The sequence below is a fragment of the Chamaea fasciata genome, unplaced genomic scaffold, assembly GCF_029207755.1.
Source record: "Chamaea fasciata isolate MVZ Bird 193981 ecotype frontalis unplaced genomic scaffold, bChaFas1.0.hap1 SCAF_1, whole genome shotgun sequence".
NCBI classification, from domain to species: domain Eukaryota; kingdom Metazoa; phylum Chordata; class Aves; order Passeriformes; family Sylviidae; genus Chamaea; species Chamaea fasciata.
The window spans coordinates 122,706,344-122,726,501 of NW_027094086.1; the positions used below are offsets into that span (position 1 = coordinate 122,706,344).

The window sequence follows — 20,158 nt, forward strand, 5'->3', positions numbered from 1 at the left end:
CTCGAGGCCGCGCCGGGGCCGCGCCCGGGGCCGCGCCCGGGGCCGCGCTCGGGGCCGGCGCGGCGCTGCCTGCGCGGGGCCCGGCGGCGCCGGGGCCGCCCCGCCGTCCCTCGGTAGCGCCCGCCGGCCGCGGATGAGCCGCTCCGCCCCGGCTGCCGGCGAAGGAAGAAAAGTTTGGGGGCGACTTAGGGCCGTGGGAGCGCCCGAGGAGGAGGAGAAGGATGCGCGGTTTCCCCGGCTGATCGGGAAGGAAGGATGACCGAGGGAGGATGTGCACCAGCAGCCAGATCATCGGGAGCCTCCTGGTGCTCTCCGTGCTGGAGATAGGGTTAGGGGTGTCCAGCGTGGCCGTGGGGGCGGTCAGTTTCAGCCTGGTCCTCACAGAGCAAAAACCTCAGCTGGGAGACTCTTCTCCGGTATGGAGCGGGGTGTGTGTACGTTAGCCATTTCACTCTCTCTTTAACTCTTTATGGTGATGATCAGACCGTGCGAAGGCATCCCCTTTTCCCTTCCCTTCCCTCCCGCGAGTGCATGTTGCGCCGACCGCGCCGGGTCCATTTTCGATGTGCTTGGGGTACGGTCTGCAGAGTTGTGGGGCGAGGGGGAGGCACGGCAGGGACAGATGTGTGTGTTGGGCGGGGGTAGAGCTCTTCTTTCTCGCTCCTTTCCGTTTTTCGGTATTGCTGTGAGCAATTGAACTTTCTCTGAACCTCTTCTCACACCTGGGAAAGCCCGACGTTTCGTGAGACACCCGGGCCACAGCTTATGGTCTTTAAATTGGTTGTGAGTTTTGCTTTTTAAAATGAACAGCCCTGTCCATGATGAGGAGACTGTCAAAAGGTGCTTTAAATTAATATCAAGGGAATGCCAGCTGAGTCCTGAGCTTTTGGAGGAAAAATAGAAAGAGGCATTGGGAAGGAAGAGGATAAAGGTGTTCTCATGTACTGGGCACTCTAAGCTTCTCGTAAAACGAACAAAAAAAATTTTTTTTAAAAAAAGGAAACCCAGTAATGGGTTAATAGAAGCAGCATGGTCATATCACAGAGCATTTCTCACTCCCCAAAAATTTTTCTAATTTTTTTTAGTTTGAGATATGCGTGTTTCTAGGGAAAATTTTCCTCCAAATGGTTATTTATATTTATTAAGCGAAGAATAGAAAATGTTGAATATTCAGTCTAAACATGAGTGGGCATTTTTGAAGTCCAAAGCTGGTTTTGGCCAGCTTCTATTGTACAGCAGTATTTCTAATAGGATTGTTTGTTTTGCTTCAGATAACATGATAAAACACTCTTGATTATTCACCAGTGTAACCTCCTTTAATTTATAGATTCATTCAGACAGAGCACTTCATGTAATATTCTCACTGTCAATAATTATTCATTATTGACAACAGTGATAAATATTTTTGGCAGTATATAAACACACAGATAATTCTGCACTGCAGAACAGGTAGGTGAGAAATGAAAATGAAGGCTAGATCAGACAGGTAATGATACTATCAAAATCACTTCCAAAAGACAGGTTTCTGATCAAAAAAAATTACTTAAAACCATGTGCCTATCTGAAGATTTAATGGCAAAGGTCAATTTCCTGTGTTTCACTGAGGTCAAAGAGCTTCGATCAGTTAGTGGGATCGGTATTTTATGCAGTGATTGCATTTTGTGACAATGCTTTCACAGCTGATATCATTTCATGACGATGCACATTTCCTGCATAACTGCCTCATTCATTTTTATGCTGGTACCCCAGAGTTTGTACTAGGCATAGATTAAGATTCTGTTATATTAGATGTTGGCTTCCAAGGACATTATAATCGTAGTAAGAGACAGATACAGTGTAAAAGGGTGTGAGTATGAAGAAAAAAAACAAAACTGAGTGGTATGACAGGTGGTTGCATTAACACACCAACAATCTGGCTGATTTAGAACTGTTCATTGGTAGAGTTTTAGAGAGGAATAAGACAGAGAACAGTAAAGGGGTTTTGCAAATGTTTATAAGAAATTATTCTCATATGTGAGTGCAGAGGCATGGAAGGTAACCCAAAGGGACTTGTTTGCAAGTGTAACAAGTGGGCAAAGGATGCCCACAACCAGAGCCAGCAGAGGCTGACATCAAGTGCTGGGAACTGAGCAAAAACTGCAGGCTGAATAGGCAGAGAGAGGCCTCAAAGAAAATGCAAAGTGGAAGCAAGAAGCTTATGTTTTATGTAGCAGAGGAAATGAAAAAATCAAAGTGACGTGCAGAGTGGGGTGACATGTTTCTAAAGCGTGACTTACTTTTCCTTGAACTAATGATCTGTGGTTTCAATTGTCCCAATTATACCACTCTTTTTGTACTACTTCAGCAGTTCAAACTGTTGGGTTGCATTCTTCTGACTAGGGGACTAGCAGGTGAGGCAGGCAGGCCAAGAAAGGTGCCAGAGATTTACTGTTCTCCAGGGCAATGGGTAACTAGTTTCAAATTAAAACAAATGGACAAAGGTTTGTTCAAACAATCCTCAGGACTGTCCTGCTGCAGAAGTGACATAAGCCTCCTTTCTGCTCACTGTAGCTTACACTGAGCTTGTGTTGCCTGTTTTAAATGATATGTCTTGCACAAAATATGTTATTTTTTTCCAATTCACACTCTTGTATCAGGGTTTTCCTTTGAGATGTGAACAGTAAGGAAAAGAAATGAACATTAAAGAAAAATAATTCTTTGACATGTTAAGATACAAAACACTTAAGTTAAACAGTGTCATTCCTCCTTTTGCAATTTACTTGGAAATGCATAGAAAACCTTTGACCCTGTTCTATCCTTTTATGTGGGTGGAACTCAGCAGAGACCCAAGTTCATAAGGAAGTAGATGAAGATAGCATCACCATGGAAACCTTAACCTGAATTCCTAAAATTTGGGCATCTTAAAAATCATGCACATTCCATCTTCTATACTTCAAGCCTCCCTACGATGCTTTGCACTTGATGAACAATAGCTTTTCTATTAAAAAGTTGTTCTTATTGTTCACTGCCTCCGTTCAGACAGATGATTTACTAACACACCTAATTTTAACATTTGAATTCCATCCATAGCATTATGGATACAAGTGAAGTTAAGCATGGGCTGAAGTACCCTGATCATTGCATGCCCTGAATTATGCATAAGCAAGCCAGGGAAAGTAGACTACACCAGAATGAAAAAATGGAAAGCCGAGGCAATGTCTGTATCAAAAAATACATAAAAATGGAAAAAAAAAAAGTTGTTTCAAATCTGTTGTACTCAGAGTTGAATTGGATTAAGATAGTATGAGTTGTTTAAAAAGTAGCCATAAGAATACAAGTGAAGGTGTGACTGTCTTCTCATATTATCTGGAGCATGTGGAGACAACTATCCAGTTTACATCATCACCAATCTGTTCTTTTTAAAATAGGCCATGGCTGTTAAATTGAAAAAAAAAAAAAAAAAAAAAAAAAAAGCCAAAACAAAAACAAACCCACAATAAAAACAGTCACAAATACCCTAAAGTTCACATGTTGTTGATTTCTGAATTTTCTTTCTGTTTGTTATGTTTGTATTGGGATAAACTACTCTACCGGCTGTAATCAGCGTCTCCCAGATTTCTTTGTTTCCCAGAAACTGAGGGATGTTTCTGAAATCCACCATTCCAATTCAGTTATATGAGGTACTGTAGAATAATTCAGCCAATGAGAACGCTAAACCACGAACAATAACATAGTAAGAATGACATCATCCATAGCAAAGGCTTTTGCACAAACAACAAAAGTCAGAAAATAATCAACCAAAAAGTATTCCCAGATTAATTTTTTTTTAATGGTCACACACTTCCCCATCTATATTTAGAACATAGTGGTTTCATCATGATCACTGTGAGTAGTGAATAGATATTCACACACACACACGTGTATGGCTCTAATCCTCATTTATACTGCAGTGGTGAATAAATCCTTGCTGTAAATGAGTCTCTCTCACAGAGAGAGAAAGAATGAGAGACAAAAGCCACATCTTTAGATAAATATGCCATCTATCTTCATATGGGAGAGAGATGCCCGATGATTCACTTATGGCTATGCCCCTCAAGAGTAATCATTTCTTCCTTTATAAAGGCAGATACCTGAATGTATTTGAGAGATATGCACTTTCTATGTGTTGGTCTGTTTGCCTGTCTTTAGATAGAGGCAGAATTATTGTTTCCATGATTTGTGAGTTTATCACAGTGGAAGTCTGCCTGCCCATTAAAAATCTGCAGTTGGCGACAGAAATTTGTTCCAAGTTGGCACTTGAAATATTTGATTTAAATTACTTTTTTTTTTTAATCCAAGATTTGAAGGAAAAGAAAACTGTCAGTCTGTATGGACTTTCCCAGAGCAAGAAAACCTTTGTCAGACTGTTAAATCAATGCTGGTGGCCTTCAATTATAAACCACTAAATTTTACATCTAGATTTTACTGTTGCCAAGTTTCCTTTGGAAAGAACAGTCAAACTATTTTATTTTTTTCAAAAACAGCACTAAAAAGTCATATCATTGTTTAGCATGCAGACAAAATGCAGATGTGATCCTACTTTATTTTAACATATGCATTGCATTTTCATCAAACTGACCATATTTCTGTCTGGCTCCCGCTCGTGATGAAATGAATCACAGGACTTTCAGTGAGTTCAGTAGAAACTGGAAAGAGTTCTTTACCCTATAGATGAGAAAGGGCATACCAAGGGTGGAAGCTCCTTGCCTTGCCTGGAGCCAGGATAATTCAATGAATTCAGCTGAGGTCTTTCAGTAGGTTTTCTTTGTCATTTGGAGATTCCAGAGGAACAAACTAACCTGGAAGATGGTCCATCTAGTTACTGAGTTGTATTTAGAGGAACTGTTGAATGTAGACTGACTTAAACATATGCTTAAATGTTTTACTACGATAAGACTTTAGTTCACCTGCAGGGAATAATCTTTCATTTATTACTTTTTTGAGATATAAGCAGTCACACTCTAAACCAAATACTTCATACAAAAATAAAAAAAAGGCATTATTTTTATTTGTTATTCTGATAGTCTCTAAACAAACAAAAAGTAAACATTATTATTTTGTTCTGAGAATTTAAGTATTTTTAGAGATGGATGGCGGTTTTTTGAATCACTGACATCAGGTAAATTTTCAGATTCAGAAACACACTTCCTAATTTCCTTGATTGTTTCTAAAAAACATTTCCCATTTTTAAAGAATCTCTGTAGGTCTATAACCAGATGAGTGGAAACACTAATGACAGGGCCTGGGATGGAATTTAAACTGCTTGCATATGGCTTGAATCAGTGGGAAGTGGAGCAGCACCTGATCTGATAAGAGCCAATCGCACACTGCCAGACAAGGTATTGGCTCAGATTAGACACAATTTAACACAATGACTCAATTATAATAGAGCCTCCCCTCTCAGCATGACAGATTTGGTGGGATACAAGGTTGGGTTTTGGCAATGCTGTTGCTTCTGGTTCTGTGTCTGGATGCGTTTCAGCCAGCTAGGCATTCCTGTTCCCACAATCACTTGCCTAGGACAACAACATCATTAGAAGTTTCCATCCCCCTTTTGCAAAAGATTATTGTTTCTCTGTGGAGGTAATAGGCAAACCTAGTACTTAGGCTTGATCTTTTTGCCTGTTTCAATTTTTATTTAGTTTGATGTCTTTGTTTTCATGAGTAGATTCTGTGCCCTTTATGTCTGCACTGAGAAAATTTAATCCTTGTTCTGAAATACTGCTTTGAATAAGAGTTACAATTAGAGATAGCTCTTCTGGTTAGTTCACCCATTAGGGATTTCAGCTTTTTTCTCACTTGGATGGAGTTGAAACAACATTATTAAATAGAATCTTTCTGTACATTACATTACTAGTTTCCAATTCCTGGTTATTTTCCTGGAAGTCACATGCTTATGCAGCCTTAGTGTAAAACACAGAATTTTCTAGTTTACTACCTGACAAGGGTGGATAAAAGTGAAGCTGTTATTTCTGTCTTGATGGTTTAGTCTTCCAAGTATAGTATCATTTGAATAGGTAGATAAACTTGCAGTTTTCATTTTGGAATAATTTCCCTTCCTCTCTTTCATCAGATACATATGAATGACCCATAAAGGACTTTCAATGCAGTGTATACAGTTTAGCAGTCTTTTTTTTGTCATGAACAATGACTAGGAATCAAGCTGTCCTTATATTCAACAGGTTTTCTCTACTATTTTGTTCAGTCTGTGTCCAGGAAATTTTTCTATGTGCAGTTTTCATTTTTTCAAGGGAATTACACTCACCATTGAGTTTGCCTTTTCAAAACATGAGACAGAAAGGTTTCTTAGCGTCAAGATGTAAAATAAAAATAGTTCCTTTTCTTCTGCTTGGTGGAAAGAAACAAGTCTTTGGCTTCCTGCAGATTAACTAAAAATGAATCTTTTTTTCAGACTACCAGGAACAAAGTAGCCATTTTCCAGAAGGAAGTGAAAGAAGCCAAGTCTTTCGTTCCAGAAAATATGAAATAGGATGGATCCAAACCACAGAACTTGAATATAAATTGAGATTTTAGCCTTCTTACCAAAGTTTTTGGGGTTTTGAATCTGAGGTTTTGTTTCAAGGCAATATTTAATATAAAGTAAATTAAAGCAGTCTGAAACATTCCTCTTTCCTGGGAGGTCTTTGGGGTTCTTTTCTAATGTTCAACAGACAAAAAGAGACATTTTCCAATATGCATATGGAACATTAGCAGGTACAGCTGCAGTGTGAATGATGAAAACTCTGCAGACAGACACTACTGTATCACCTTGCAATCACACTGGTGCTATCAGACTGACTCTGACTTTGGTGGGTCCATGGTGAATCATCACTGAAAGTGGGACTGAGGCACTTAATCTCTAAGTAGTTTTTGTGCTTTGTAGTATCGTTCTTTGGACTTTTTAGCATTCACCCAAGAGGGGTTATGCCCCTGTCTATTACTTGATGATACATTCTCAAAAACTCATAGAATCACAGAATCATACAATAAGGATTGGAAGGGACTTTAAAGATCATCTAGTCCCAACTGTCTCTGCCATGGGCAGGAACACCTCATACTAGACCAGGTTGCTTAAGGCCTTGTATAACCTGGCCTTGAACATTGCCAGGGTTTGGTCATCCACAGCCTCTCTGGGCAACGTGTTCCAGTGCCTCATCACCTTCCCAGTAATGAATCTCTTCCTGATATCTAGTCTAAATTTTCCCTCTTCCAGTTACCTCTTTACTCCTTGTTCTGAAACTCCAGTTCCTGATGAAGAGTCCCTCTCCAGCTTCCCAGATATTGGAAGGTTGCTATGAGGTCTCCACTCAAACCCAATGATCCTTGTGGGTCTCTTCCAACTCAGAATATTCTGTCAATCTGTGAATCTCTGAACCTTCTCTTCTTCCAGGCTGAACAGCCCAAACCCTCTCCACCTACCTTCTTAGGGGAGGTGGTCCTGCCCTCTTACCAACCTCCTGGCCTTTCTCTGAACTTGCACCAACAATTTCAATACATGACTTCTCTGATAGTCTTGACACAAAACATCATGTATGTATGGGAGGTATGAGTAAGTCTGCAGCCAAAAGTAACCCTATAATCAATAGGGTCTGGGTGTAATTTGCGATCTATGTAGGTTTTTAAGTGAGCCTTTAAGTCTTCTAGCATTTTATGAGGGTTTTTTTGTTTGTTTGTTTTTGTTTTGGTTTTTTTTTATGAATAATAATTAAAATGAAAGTCCAACGATGAGATATCTGTTTAAAAAAGTTCCAGCTGAAGTTCCCTCTCTGGCTTCCAGGGTATTTTGTAGGGCTTATTAGCTTAGCTTATCCTTAATGAAATGTTTTAGCCTTATTCTCTGCATGAGTTGAGAACACTTCAACAACTGAGCATTCTTTACAAGAAGCTTATCTTCACTGATATATTTTTTTTCCACTCCTGATTTACTGTATTTTGAGTATAAGTCTGTTTGCCAAAGTTACCTCAGGTAAGTTAGGTTACATAGTTAGAAAATACATGATTTAAAAATATAACTACATTTAAAGAGTCCATGAGATTGGCTGGTAAAAATTGATTAAGGACAGTCAATGATCAAGTAGAAAGGAGCAAGTCTCACCATGACCATTTACAGTTAGTAAAGGGTAAACTGTAGTCCAGAGTAGCTCAACAGGTACAAACCAAGTTTTACTGTTATGATATATTGACATGAAGTCTTTCAAGATAGCCAAGAACAGGGAGAGAGAGTGTGTCAAGACAACAGAGCCCCTGATGGCTGTATTCCAGTTGGCAGCATTATAAAATAGAAGATTCTAAGTAAAAGACACTTTCAATCTGATTTTTACTGCATGCTTTTTCAGCTACGAAGAGCTAGTGTAGTTTCTCCCATCCACTTTTCACTACTACTGATCACAATACTGAGACATCAAAAATTTTACAGAAAATTCCTATAGCATCACCACCAAAAAAAAAAAAAAAAGTCTTAAGTCTCTATGCTATCAAAAAGCAGAGAACAGAGTCAATCACAAAATATCCCACTGAATTCCTAACCTTTCTAGATGCCTCCACATTGAAAAGCTTGGCTAAAGAAACTGCATGAGCAGTGTTTCTCAGCCATGGGTATTACTAGTACTCTTGATACAGAGGGTTTCCACTGTTTCCAGTGAATCAGCCTTAGAAGAGAGTGGTAAACTTGGTTCCTAAGTTTCAAAGCTTTACATGAGGTATAATTGCCTGGCTCTGTGGCTCAAGGTCATCCATTGGTTTTAATTCCAAAATGCCTGCTGACATAAATAAATATCCATACTGGGTTTTGGGCAAGCCTTTTCTCTATGAATGCAATACACTGTCATCTTAAAAAACCCCCAACCTAAGTAACATTAATCCTTTGCTACTGCACAAATCCTTTCTTCCAAGGTTTTTAACATAATCAGGCACTTGAGTGCATTTGGTTTCACAACTTGTTTATCTCATAGCCATACAGAGTATAAAACTTCGGCATGACCTCAAGATTGAACAAAAGGATGTGGAGGAAGCATGAATATCCAATTCCTCTGAGTTAGAATACAAAGAACTCTTTTTAGCTCTTTAACTATGGAACTTGTTATTCCTTGCCTATATGTACAAATATGCTAGATGTGAAGAGAAAATACATACAGAGTATGCATGACACAATGCAATATTATCATAAAATCGTAGAATTTCTTAAGTTGTAAGGGATCCATAAAGACCAAGTCCAATTCCATGCTCCTTGCAGGACTACCTAACACTAAATCATATGACTAATAGCAGCATCCAGAGTGCTCCTTGACCTCTGACAGACTTAGTGCCATGATCCCTCTCCTGGGGAGCTCGTTCCAGTGACTGATCACCCCCTCAGAGAAGAACCTTCCTCTGATGAAACTTCACTCCATTTCCTTGTGCCCTATCATTGATCATCACAGAGGGAAGATCAGCACCTCTCCCTCTACTGTCTGCCTTGAGAAAGGTGTAGGCCATGTAGAGGTCACCCCTCAGCCTTCTCTTCTTCAGTCTGATCAAACCAAGTGACCTCATGTGCACATCGTAAGTATTTCCCTTGAGGCCTTTCACCATCTTGGCCATCCTCCTCTGGACACACTCTAATAGTTTGATGCTCTTCTGACACTGAGGCATCCAACTCAGCACCCAATGCTCAAGAAGGAGCTGCACCAGAGTAGAATAGAGCAGGACAATCACTTCCCTTGACCAGATGCTGATGCTGTTCTTGATGTACCCCAGGGCATGGTTGGTCTTTTTTGCTACCAGGGCACTGCTGACTCACATTCAATTTGTCATCAAGCCAGACACTCAGATCTCTTTCCCTGTGGCTGCTTTCCAATCTCTTGACCCCCAAAATTTATGTATAACCAGGATTACATTGTCCTAGGTGCAGAATCCAGCACTTGCTCTTGTTAAATTTCATGTGGTTGGTGATTGCCCAGCTCTCAGGTCTATTCACATCTCTCTGTAAGGCCTCTCTACACTTAACAGAGTCCATGGTATCTCCTAGTCTAGTATCATTAGCAAACTTAATGTATATTTAACTACTGCATCCAGATCTTTACTCTAGGTAGTCAGATTCTTTAAATGGGATATTCACCCCTTGCTTTGAGAACCTTGTACCTTAGGGCTCATAGATTAGCTTCATTGACTCAAAGTGGAACAGAATTAAAGCATTCCTGAAAAAATGGGTTACCTTCTCTTACACACTTTCAGCTTTGAAGGTAAATTATCAAACCCACAGTTACCTTCTCTTACACACTTTCAGCTTTGAAGGTAAATTATCAAACCCACAGTTTTTTAAACTAGTTAACAAGTTAAAACTATCTATGATTATATTTTCTGACTCTTAATTCATTTTTGTATACGCAAAAGTTTCCTTTCATTCCTATTCAATCACTACAGAGAGAAAATATATTAGTAATCCACTTTATCAAGTCTGACTGAATAGAACTTAATTACAAAGATGTCTTCAACAAATTTCATTTGAGGTTTCTGCATTTTGAGAAATACAAAACACAACGTGTGAAAATCTGAAGCATGCCTTCAGTTGAAGGCAGTCTACAATGGCAGGACTGGGAGTGAAACCCCAAAACGTCACAGAAAGCCTGAGTAAACACTTACAAAGCAGATGTGATGAGCTGAAATCTTCTTTGCCTGTGGGAAAGGTGCAGAGGAAGCATTGCCCTTGGTGATTTGTTTTGTTTTATTGTTATTCCAGTCAGTGGGTTCTAGCAGCAATTACCAGTTGTGTGTTCTGGTATGTCCTGAGCCATTCGGCACCATGGTCCACATGACCCAGCCCTCTCTATAATCAGTTTGGTATTAAAGTCACATCCCATGCTTAGTGTAAAGGTAAATAATATACAAAATTTATCCACATTCATTATGGGGAACTGTTTTCATGGATCTTTTTACTCAAAATAAAAAGATACCTCAAGGCTTATACTTAGCTATACACATGAACTACTTTAGTTAGAAGGAGATAAACTATGAGTTAAAGCAACTCCTCAACTGAAATAGTGAAGTTGCAAAATTTTAGAGTGTAAGTAAGAAGTACCTGCAATATATTACATAGACCCTGAATGCTGTATAGAAACTCTTAGGGTTTTGGTTTGTTTGGGGTTTTTTTGGGTTTTTGGGGTTTTTTTTTGTTGTTGTTGTTGTTTGTTTGTTTGTTTGTTTGTTTTAATTTCTTATGTAACAGCCAGGTCTTTTTTATGATTTGATTCTAAATCAGGGTCAAGCAGAGCCTTTTGCTAGAAATACCATCTCCATGCAAAAATAGTGTGGAAAAATCAATTTTAAAACTATAAAATTACTTCCCAATGGGGGAGTAGGGTTAGATTTATTGAAAATAAGTAGCACAGATTTCTTGGTTAAGGAGTTTATGAGGTATCAAGGAAATCTTTTGACAGTATTGCTGGAGAAGGCCCTATTGCTTTCATACAACTACTGTAGTTCCTACCATGACTGCTTCCCTGGGAACTATTCACTGTTTTCCTCATTAAACTTTTCTGTAGCAGGAAAAGACATCAGAGGACATCACTGGTCTTTGACAGACGTCACTATTAAGCATTATCTTCTATTTTTATAAGCTGGTTGGCACTTTTCTGGTTTCTGTAATTAATTTTTGCCTAATGCTTGATGCTACAATTAGCAGATCAGTTTGTGTGAGGGAATGTCATTAAAAAAAAAAAAGTACAGATACCTTCATGCTCTCTCTTGTGAATTGGGCTATCAAGAGTCTGAAACAGATCCTTCTGCATGACCAGAGTAGTCACACCAACAGATGTACTCATATTTACACCTGCACCCACAGACATGACTGAATTATATTCTTGCCCAGAGTTCTACTGCCTTGAAGACAACGATCCATATGTGATCCTTCAGTGGTTCAGATGGTAGGATCAGGGCATTAAGTCCCTGTGCTATGCTTAGAAGTAGATGATTTGAATCACTGACTAGTAGCTTGCTCGACTTTTCTGAGAGAAAAAGAAAGCAGCAAAAAGGCATTTTTATGCTTGCAACAGTGGGGATTTTTTTTCCAACTTGTTTACCCAAGCAGCTTAAAATTTAGGTTTTCTTTCTTTTCTCATGAGTTATCATGGTCACTCGGACTTCTCATTCCAGTTTCTTATCCAATAAGCGTGTTTACGGTTGAGTTACAACTTCCTGAAACATAAGGTTTGTGACAAAAATGCTGACAACTGTAACCATTGCCTAAACTGTGGTTGCCACCACAGCAACACAATGGGATTTGAACTTCATACCTTAAATGACGAAATAATGTTTGGTTTCTTGTTTTTTGCAGTTCCTGCTTTGCGGCGTATGTGGAATATTGTGCGCCAAAAAAAAATCTGGACTTGTTGTAAGTTTTTCCACTGTATCCATAACACATAAGTATTTGAAAGGCTTACTTATCTAATTTGAACTCTTTACTGGGGGCTTTCTGCATCCAAGGAGTTTTGATAAACAATTAGACAAATTACAAGTCAGCAATCTAAAAAAAGCCATCAGCACTTTGGAAAGTCATAAAAACCAAGGCAGTTCTGAAATGGCCTATCTAGGTCATGCTATTTAAGCCATACCTCCCTATTTATCTGTATCTGGATAAGCTTTGATAGGAAATCACTTGACACAGATTTATGTCAAGTCAATAAATGTTCCTCAATAACGTCACTAGACTGCATCTTCTCTCCTTCAAAAACCAAGACTGGCTTTCCATCTCAATAAGGCTGCTGACTAAGTTTGTTTCTAGATATCATAGCTGTTAAGCGTTTAGCAAGTGTTTTTAGCAATCTGAAATGTGTCTGTAGGTTTTAAAGTGATGGAAGATGTCTCTTTGGGTACAGTCATTTTCTGACTGCAGCAAAATGGTGTTGTTACTCAACAAGTCACAGCAGAACTCTATATTAAAGACGTGATCTTATTTTAAGTGATAATGCCAGTTCTAATTTTCTGTCAGCTTGATTATTCTGCCACATACAGAGGGAAGTCACATAAAACAAGCATAAATGTGATGGGAATCAAAAGTTCTCCCCAATTCTTTTTTAATATCAATGAGTTATCCTAAACTCTGCTAAAATGACAGTCCCATTTCTTAAAACATTTGTACCATAACCCGTTTTCAAAAGCTGTTCCGGAGGTCTTATGAAATAGTCACTTGCCAGTGGACTGCAATATACATCCTCAATGCCACATTCCTGATGAAATTCTCATCCCAGCTGTGTAGAGAAGTAGCCTGTAAGGCTCCATAAATTTTTGCTACCACAGTAGATAAGTACATATACAAAGCCATATCAAGAAACATTAAAGGCCCGTCTAGATCATCATCTGACAGGTCAGCAATATCAAGGGAAGTGAGTAAGACAATCATTTAACACTGTCTCCATAAGGTCTTTCGCTCCTGAATCATTTGAGGTTAATACACATCCTGAATCAGCATAACATCTTTGTGATTAAAAGCAATAGGAGGTCTTTAAAAATGTCTCATTGATTGAAGCCTATTTCATAGCTTTCTAAAATTCCTGGGAACATTTTAGCCAAGTTAAAATCAACCAAACCAACCAATCAACAAACCAACCAACCATAAAGTCACCAAACTGATCTTCTGTAAAGCAGCATCACAGATTTCTTTGTTGTTTGTTTTACTTCTTTGACCCACTCATTCACCTTGAACACTTTCAAAGACCCCGCAAAAGCTGCAGAAAGCCTCCAACTGCTATCTGACTGAATAAATTATAATTGAGCAGGAGACCCAATCAGAATGCACACAAAGTAAGAGAGGTTCACTACAAATACATGAGGCATTCACTCCTGAGGCAGGGTGATAAACTGCACAATGGAAAATTACAACACATTCTGTCATGTTACCGTTTTGCATGAACAGTTGGAAATCACTTTTGTGTTCTAGCAGTCCTTCCATTGAATAGATTTTAACTTTACCTACTCATTTTACACAACTTTTTTTACCCGCAACATCAATCTTTACTCTCGTATACCAGAAGGTAATGTATTCCCTTGGAGCAATGTGGGACTTAAGAGAGTTAAAAACAAGTGTCTGTGCAGTGTTTTGCCCTCAATGGTACTATCAAAGAATTGAACTATGGTTATCTCATATTTTATATGCATTAATTAATCTCTGAAAAATATTACTGTGACATAACCTCTCTTGTCTCTCCTGACAGATGATACTTTTTTCTGCCTGTTGCATCTGTGGACTAATAGGAGGAATCTTAAATTTTCAATTTCTTCGTGCTCTGACAAAGAAGTCATCAGCTCTCTATTCTTTGCATCTTGCCTCCATGTCTCTTGCATGCATTGGAATTGGTGGTTGCACCCTTTCTTCATGGCTCACTTGTCGGCTAGCCAGCTATGAACAAAGGCGAATGTTCTCAGAAAGGGAACATTCATTGCATCACTCCCATGAAATGGCAGAAAAAGTGAGTTGTGTGTCCTCCCTTATTTGTTCTGCTTCTCCGGAAATGTTACTGTATGTGTTAATGTTTACAATTGGCAAGAGATGTATTCAGTTTTCAGTTTTATATGAGACAGAGCTTCTGGAAAATGAAATGCTGCCATTCTGTGTAAGCTTTATTATGTTGCATTAAATGGAGCTATTTTTAGGTACTGTATATTTGCAGTACATCCATTTCAATGAAGTACATCCATTTTCAGCATAATTCCATTGTACAGCTATTCAGGGGCTTTGCTGCTAAATATAGCACTTCTGAAATAACTGGAAGCCTTATTAATATGAATTATCATGTATTGTACTGTAAAACAAGCACAGAAAGCTTTCTGTAACCACATCATTGCATGCTTCCAGGATTTAATCAATTTCTTCCTCTCCCAAGAACACAGCTTATAAATTAGGTTATTTAAACAAAAAAGCCAGAGTTCACAAATGTAGGTGATTTAACCTAAGCATTTAAGGGCATATTTAGACACCTAAATGAAACTGGTCCCATTTGCAGCACTGAGCACTTACTTCTTTCTGTATTAACAGGAAGCCTACCAAGGTGTATAGGAACATAATTAGGTGCTGAAACTGAAGCTCCCAAAGCTGAGCACATAGGATCAAAACAATTAATGGAATGGAATTCTTCAAATCACCTCCTTGACTTAACAGATCTGAGTAATATTTGAGAAGTTAAGTGTTCACTGTAACCCTGTGCTTTGCATTTGGACTTAGTATCTGTCCAATGCCTTTCATTTGAGAAATGAGCAGAAAAAAGGAAAAAAGTCAAGTGGACTGCCCACCTAAACCTCCAAATGCAAGTTTGCATTACTGTTAAGTTCAAGAGTCTGTTGTCTACTGAAACATCTGAAGAGCAGTAAGGATTAGTTTGCTCAGACTGTAGAATTGTTTTCAGATTCCTTGAAAAAACATGATGCAGCAGTTAAAAATGACTTGTCACTATTCTTTGGTTTCTTAACTGAGATGAGACTGCAAGTAGAAAATATAAACTGAATTAATCTTAGATGATGTTTGAAATGTATTTTTAAAAGAGGATGTTTGAAACATTTTAAAAATATGTTTTAAACACATTTTAAAAAGTTAAATAGTAGAGGTTACAACAGTAACATAAAGCAAGGTGATAAAATCAATAGATGAGATAAATTTCTCTATCTCATTTTAAAATGAAGAAGAATTCTGATGAGCTATTTGGCAAATATGATGGTCTTGCTGATGGAAGGCTAGATATTGACTTTCAGAGAGACTCTTGCCTCAACAAGAACAAAGATGGGAGAAGAGAGGGAAAGGAAGAAACAGCTTGGAAAGAAAATAACCCTTTCAAAATAAAAAAGCCGCCAACCCTATCAATTTGGGATGAGAATGACCATGTGTAACAGTAGTTCACTGCCTACCTTCCTGGCCTATTAACATACTGAGCTTTTTGACACTTAACAGCACGGACTGCCAGGTGTCCACTTTTCTCAGGTGAAGGGCCATGATGCACGTGCAGAGCAATCCTGTTGCACACACTCAGAAGATCTGGGATGTGCCCCACTGATGGCAGACTTCCTGCATGTCAGCTGTAGAGACAAGTATGCATGTACACATGGCCTGACTTGGGACTTGGACCCATAGACTGCTGATGGCAGGATTGAGTACACTAGCTCATGGCATGCCCCTAAAAGATAATGAAGTCTACATAAAAACTTACATTAAATTAGACCCTAATTTAGAAAATAGCTTAGAAGTGTTTTATATATGTCTGTATTGTATATTTATACTGATATACAGTAATGTAGACATGTACTGCATGTGCATTTGTTTGTGCTATATTTATTGTATAATTGTTATATTTATATTAGAGATTGAGGGGTATTGAAATAACCGACCTGCCCAGCTGTCCGGTGATTCCCCCGACACCAGAGTTACCTCCAAGGTACGCTGAACACTAGGGAGCGACCATGTTGTTATGTCACTTCAGGAAGGGCCACCTCTATGAGGAAGTCATAGTTTCAGCTAATCAAAGTTGGCTGATGCTGTGATGTCACTCTGAGGCAGGAATGGTGCTTCCAGGTAGTGACATAACTCTACGTGGTGAACGCTGCAATCTGGAAGTAAGTTGAGTATTTAAAATATTCACCCTAGTTACAGGCATCCAAATACTCTTATTTGGATGTAGCCACCATTGAATCACTCTGCTTCTAATCTGTGTGCTCCTTCATTCCCTGAATTCAGCAACTTTTTATAAATTAACTTTTTTTTTTTAAGTAGAAATTTCGGGGTAAAATAAATGGGGTTTGATACTTTCTGAAACAATGGTGATATTCTAATAGCTGATGTCTGCAGACGATTCAGGTGATGAAGCTGACAACAGGAAACTCATAAGTACCCTTCTGACAAATATTTACTATCAAATTATGGCTGACTGATACTTACTATTAAATGGTTTTGGTATTCTTTGTCTCTTTCCCAGCTGACAGGTATTTTCAGTGTAGATCCAACAAAGGCTTTACCCACCCACAAATAAGAAAATTATAGTGCCAGACAACCCCCAAACTGGGATCCATTGTCAAGTGTTAGCCATGCATGTTCCTCTTCAATATGTGAGGAGAGTAAAGCACAATACCAAAATATTGAACACCATCATCTGCAAATGGAGACTTGGGTGGTAGAAAATACTCAAAATTAGTTTAACACCTGATTTTCTCTGAAACTAATTCTTGATTCAGGAGTATTAATTGGCAAGGCTACTTGGTCTGATGAGCCTAAGCTCACATTATAGAGAAGAATAGAACATCCCTTCTTTCAAAAACTGTGAAGGGAACAATTAAGTCCTGTGATTTGCTTTAAAATGTAGCTGGTAACACCTGAGAAAGGAGGCATTAGTGCTTTTTAACTTCACGTTACTCTGAATTCTGGTCTCTGCTTGCCAAATAGTGTGGATTAAAAGAAGAGAGAGACAGAGTAAGACTAGTAATAAAGACCAGATTGTATAATTTTTTTTCTCTTTACCACGAATCTTGGCTACTATGCTATAGAGTTGGGCTCTTTTGTCTGTCTTTCTCTCTCTGTCTAGCCCAAAGAATGTTGCTTCACTTTTTTTACAGAAGCTTCCACAGGAAGTGGGACAAAAAAAAATCCCTTTCATTCCACATTTTCTCCAAGTGTACCTAGGAGGAAGAAAAGGTGAATTTAATCTTTCCATGCAGAGAAGAGCCTCTGGTCACCATGCAACTATTTTAGAACTAGTCCAACACTGGCACCTCTACCTCATCTACCTGAATTTTAGAAATAACCCAAGCTGCATTTTTACCTGTACCCATTCCTCTTGCCATAGCTGAATGTTCCCTGTCATTGGACATAAGCAGCAGATCACTTATTTCTGCATCCAGATTCAGTCTGGTACGAAACAGGCCTGGGATTGCTCAGAATAAAGTAATTCTGACCATAAACTCACTTTGACTTTGCAGCCTTGAAGATCAGGGAACTGTTAAATTAATGTAGCCATCTCTATGCTTAGGCAGCTGCTAAGGGGGTATTGTTTGTATTTCAATTTGAGAATTAGAAAATCTATCTCCCAGCAAATCTTGGTTTCAGTGCTTTAGGATTCTGACTCACGAGCCGGTCAGCTCACTCTGAGATGACTCACCTACCACTGGAGAAGCAATCCCCAAACTGCTGAAAATTGTAGACTGCCATATTAAGGGAAAACTAAAATAAGTACCATCCCAAGGGAAAACGAGCAGTTAGAACCCTTAGATCCTGTTTGGATCTAAATCTACTTCCCAAATGTCTATTTCATGAAGCATTGAATGGCATCTGTTTGTAGCATGTCAGCACAGACAGAGGTTTGAATGGAAACAGAGACTTAACTACCATTTTATTCTTTTGTAGATCAGCGCACAAACTTGAGTTGATGCAATTTCAAAGGACAACATCACAACCTTGCAAAGATGCCATCAATGCTGTATATGTGGTCTGAGTGTAATGTCCAACTCAATCACTATCAATGAGTCTATCAGCTTTCAAATGTACCTAATTTATGCAGGAAAAATCTGATTTTTTAAAATAGTGAGGTTTATTAAGATAAATAAAAATGTAAAGTGTTTCTGAATGTTTGAAATTCTGAATTTGTTCAAATTTCATCACAACCTTAGATAACTGAATTTTGAAGACCTTACAATAATTCTAATTTTAATTAATGTTTTCTATTCTTGTTCCAGGAAATGACAGACAACCTAAGCAATGGTGGCCCACATCTGATTTATAATGGAAGTGTATATTAAGAAATTTTTAGAAGTTCCATGGAAGGAAGTGGTTTTAGAATTTTCTTCAGGAAAAAATAGACTCCAAGAAATTAAGAAAATAAAACTATCTTAGCTTTTATGGCTCAAATGTCACAACTGCAGACCAGCACAGTTGCAATTCCCTTTCAGAACCATGTTCAAAATTTGTCTCCTAAACATTTTGAGGATATACAATATTTATTCACTTCCTGGCTACTCTTTCAGTTTTTTGTCTGAATAATCTTTCTGAATTGTGATAGTATTTGAAATAAACTTCGCAAGACTCTTATTCTCATGAAGACTCAAAAGTCAGAAGAAAAATAAACTGAACTGCATTTAGCCCACTCAAAGAAGAAGGCAGAGGAAGAATGGCTCAGGGGAATCTTTTTCTCCTCTCCACTTAGCAGCATCTGGTGTATTATGATGGCTTCAGATCATGGCATGGCACAGCAACACATCTGCACAGTCCCTCTCCTCACATTCTGAATGCATCCTGCCTCAGATTTCCCAGTAGATCAGATCAAAAGAGAGTGCAAACTCTTCTTCTAAAAAGCTCCCATTTCACATCCAGAGTGTAAATGAACAGTGTGCTGAAAACAATGCCAATGTCTTTGTTTTGAAAGACAGAATGCTCTAAGAATGCCATAAATCAAAACCTCAATAATGCCTTGTTGTAAAGAAATTGTAAATATTTCCAATTTGTGAATGAGGTATATTTCGTAATTTGTTCATAAAAGATGACAAATAAAATGAAATCCAAACCAGAGATTTTAGAGAGATCTTTTGGGTCTTTTTCTTGTTGGAAAGATCTTGCAAAGCTGAACCGTCATGCTTGCTGTTTAGTGCAATATATTGAAAGGCTTCTAAAAGAGTGAAGCAAGCTCAGAAAGGAGAAAAATGAAGGCTGAACAGAGTCATGGTCAAGGTCAGAAGTTACTGGCAATTCTGCACACCAACAATAACATTTGGGGTACATTAAAGCAGCAAGGATGCAGCTTTAAGTGACCCCAACCTTTATTGTAGAACCTAGTGGTTTGTACAGCCATGAAAAATGGAGGCTATCATCTGTAACAGAACATTTACAGCATAATATTAAACATTCATATAAAATCACTCATATGTTACATAGTGAGTCTATGACTTTGCAATATTGCTCAGCACAGCAAAATGAATTTCAGAAGTGAGCATCACTGATGACTGGCAACATTTGGTGATTCATACCCATGTTCCCAGGGTATGAATAGGTATGAATAGAACAGGTATGAATAGAACCCTATTCATGTTCAAAGCATGCCATAAAAACCTCTACAAATTACATTAAATTGTTTTGTGAATCTATATGTCATAAAATATCTTTAGTCAATCTTTAAATTGACTATCTTAGGATTTTTTTAAG

General features: G+C 38.4%; 1 protein-coding gene across 5 annotated transcripts; it reads left to right on the forward strand.

The window, feature by feature from the left end:
* The first annotated feature begins 74 nt into the window (after positions 1–74).
* TMEM196 (transmembrane protein 196) lies at positions 75–19,858 on the forward strand. 5 transcript variants are annotated; one of them, XM_066196127.1, is made up of 5 exons: positions 75–434; positions 12,329–12,385; positions 14,205–14,459; positions 16,339–16,412; positions 18,700–19,858. In XM_066196127.1, the coding sequence occupies exons 1-5, from the start codon at positions 270–272 to the stop codon at positions 18,704–18,706; spliced, it is 558 nt and encodes a 185-aa protein (XP_066052224.1). In that variant the 5' UTR covers positions 75–269; the 3' UTR covers positions 18,707–19,858. The 5 variants fall into 5 exon arrangements, with proteins under 5 accessions (XP_066052224.1, XP_066052232.1, XP_066052241.1 ...); XM_066196135.1 differs by having other exon boundaries at positions 75–428; XM_066196144.1 differs by having other exon boundaries at positions 78–416; positions 18,700–19,857.
* Positions 19,859–20,158: the final 300 nt, after the last annotated feature.

What these genes read in the sequence shown, in the direction of transcription:
- TMEM196 (XM_066196127.1), top strand. Translation starts at nt 270, where the DNA reads ATGTGCACCAGCAGCCAGATCATCGGGAGCCTCCTGGTGCTCTCCGTG. An exon ending in CGGTATGGAGCGGGGTGTGT is followed by an intron (nt 435 to 12,328) that starts GTACGTTAGCCA and finishes TGTTTTTTGCAG; the next exon opens with TTCCTGCTTTGCGGCGTATG. An exon ending in CCCATGAAATGGCAGAAAAA is followed by an intron (nt 14,460 to 16,338) that starts GTGAGTTGTGTG and finishes TATTTATATTAG; the next exon opens with AGATTGAGGGGTATTGAAAT.